The sequence below is a fragment of the Neovison vison genome, chromosome 13 (genome assembly GCF_020171115.1).
Source record: "Neovison vison isolate M4711 chromosome 13, ASM_NN_V1, whole genome shotgun sequence".
NCBI classification, from domain to species: domain Eukaryota; kingdom Metazoa; phylum Chordata; class Mammalia; order Carnivora; family Mustelidae; genus Neogale; species Neogale vison.
In genome coordinates, this window is record NC_058103.1 from 94622914 (window position 1) to 94625843 (window position 2930).

General features: G+C 37.4%; 1 protein-coding gene across 1 annotated transcript; it reads right to left on the reverse strand.

The window, feature by feature from the left end:
- Positions 1–1516: 1516 nt before the first annotated feature.
- On the reverse strand, positions 1517–2452 carry LOC122893451 (olfactory receptor 4F21-like). Its single transcript, XM_044230448.1, has one exon. The coding sequence runs from the start codon at positions 2450–2452 to the stop codon at positions 1517–1519; it is 936 nt and encodes a 311-aa protein (XP_044086383.1).
- Between the last annotated feature and the right edge of the window lie 478 nt (positions 2453–2930).

Here is a 2930-nt window from a genome sequence, read left to right on the forward strand (position 1 = left end):
AGAGTATAAGATGTATCACATTTGGAGACATCATTATCCATGATCTGAGTTTTCTTCATGGATATAAAGCTGAGTCCAAAATCTATTCAGGGCCTAAACAGAGTTAGAATGCTATGAAACAATACATTTTGTTTGGGAATGTTTTATCAGGTAGTGATATCCTCAGAAATGGATGTGCTCTTGGGTGGGAAACATCGGAGCTCTGTGATGTGGGTAGAAAAGGCTTATAGGCAGATTATCCATGCTATGTCTCTTGGGACATTTTAGGAAGTTTCCCTAAATTGAGACATCATTTATTAGTGTGTCTTTTCTGAAATTCAGACCTAAAAATCCAAAGTCGATTTAATTATAACAATTCTAGAGTTGGATGTAAAATACCTTTCAGTTCATTTGAATTTTTGTAGGTGTGAGAAAAATCTAACTTTATTTTCATCTATGTCTACAGTTCCTAAATTGGAACCAAGATTTCCCTTCCTGTTTTTTGAAGAAGTCAGAAGGCTTTTGTGGGTAGCCTGTGATGGCCAGCTGTGGGACGTGGTCCTGTAGGTTGGTCACGACTTGCAGAACCATGCTCCCAGGTGAATGGCCTACTTTGAACTGCTGGTTTTATGAGACTTGTGGAAAGCAGAGAAATATTTTATATTACAGAATTCTCTGTACTCAATTACCAGTTTGGGGCCTACTGGAGTAAAATGTTTAAGTAGCCCTTCTTTAAGTTACAAAGCAATATTGGGAGGCTGCTTTTAAGTTTACTTTTACTGGAGATAATTCTTTACTGTCAGCACCTCAAAGTCTATTTCATTGCTTGTGTCTGGCTTCTTGACAGAGATACAAAATATTTGCTGTGGGTAAGGCTGGGCATGCTAAGGAGTCAGTGAACCCTCTGCAAATGAAGAAACACTTCAAATACCTTGCCTTTCAGTTGGGCTAATTCTAAATCACAGAATCTATACAGTCTCCCGGAGGACTACAGTTGCTTGCCCTCCAATTATGTTACCAACATGAGCATCTTTCTTTTCGCAAGACCATTTCCCAGTTCCCTTACTGATGCATCCAAAAATGAGTTTCCAAACAAACTAAATCAATACAGTGTTGTCTTTGGACCAGCTGAGGGAAACCAACCTAAGTAACTAAGTAGAGCTACTACTCCTACATATATAACCATTCAATGTGATAGGACCTGACATTTCCCAAGTTGGGTTGTACTTATGGGAAGCAGAAGAGATTTTCGTATATGCTTACTTATTGTCAAAGTGATCACAATTTCAATTATAAAATACTATTTAGTAGGTATTACTGCTGTCTGCTGAAAAAAGAAAATAATACCCTTACATGGTAGATTCACATCTCCCATGGTAGCCAAGGTAATGAATGAACGCTCTACAGAAGTAGTAGTAAAATTTTGTTCAGTGAGGTAGATAATACATCCAGTTCTATTTTAAATGTCAGATGCCAGAGTAGAGAAGTCCAAAGAGCCGATGGATATATAGTTTTAGATCTCCAAAGATAGAGCCAGTTAGCAAAGTCTGACATAATGTCCCTGTTTGCTCAGTCTTTTTATGGCTACCTTTATGTCTTTATTTCTTAATGTATATATGATGGGATTTAAAATGGGAGTGATAGCAAAATCAGCAATGAACAGGTATTTGTCAATTGATGATGTGGGGAAAGGCCAGACATAGAGAAACATGCATGGAGTGAAAAAAAGAACCACTACAGTGATGTGAGCTGACAGAGTGACAAATGCTTTGGATAAGTCTCCTGAAGAACGTTTCCAGACAGTGACCAAAATGAAGATGTAGGAAAGAATTAGCAGGAAGAAGGTGCCCATGCTCATGAAGCCACTGTTGGCAGCAATAATAAATTCAAACCTGTCTCCATCTGTGCATGCAAGTTTTATGATTCTGGGAAAGTCACAGTAAAAGCTGTCTACTTCATTAGGACCACAAAAGGGCAAGTTTATAATGAAAGCAAACTGAGACATAGCATGGATCAACCCAGTTACCCAGCCAGCAATTACAAATGAAACACATATTTTAGGATTCATGATGTTCAGGTAGTGAAGAGGCTTACAGATTGCTGTGTACCTGTCAAATGCCATGGCTATGAGTAGCACCATCTCCACTCCTCCCATGATGTGGATAAAACATATCTGTGTCATGCAGCTTTGGAAAGAAATAATCTTGTATTCACTTAAAAGGTCCCTAATCATCTTTGGGACTGTGGTAGAGGCAACCCCCACGTCAATGAAAGAGAGGTTGGCCAGCAGGAAGTACATAGGAGAATGTAGGTGAGAATCAAAAATTACCAAAAAGAAAATGAAGAGATTTCCCAGGATGATCCCTAAATAAATCAAGGAAAAAATCAACATGAGAAAAACTTTAGTTTCCCAAGAACTAGAGAGTCCCAGCAACACAAACTCAGAAACCACAGAATTATTTAGTCTATCCATTGACTTGGGCGGGAGAGCTGATTTTCAAATCACCTGAGGATAGAAAATGATTAAAAAGACACAATCAGTGATATAAATATAAATTTCCTATTTCTTGCTAGTTGTTCTTTGGGGTACATATCCTGAACTAGAAATAATTAAATAGGATAAGAAAAAAAAATAAGGATATAGAAATGTTGTGGTGGTTAAGAGAATGATTACATAAAAACAGAAGAAAATTATTAATATTTTAGATGGAGATAAATAGTGTTGCTTCCCTTCTATTCCATTTTCAGATCTTTTTATTTTGCCTCTCAAGGAATTTTAGACATACCCCTGATCACTTACCTAGGTGTTTTCTCACCTGAATAATCTCAGCTATTACTGTCAATTTCACAGTAATAGTCTCACACGTATTTGCTAATTCTCCTTAGCTGGATTTATTTCAGTGGTCACATAGAGATCTTTAGGCCAAAATAGTTTAGTGCCTTTCACCTTG

What these genes read in the sequence shown, in the direction of transcription:
- LOC122893451 (XM_044230448.1), bottom strand. Translation starts at nt 2,452, where the DNA reads ATGGATAGACTAAATAATTCTGTGGTTTCTGAGTTTGTGTTGCTGGGA.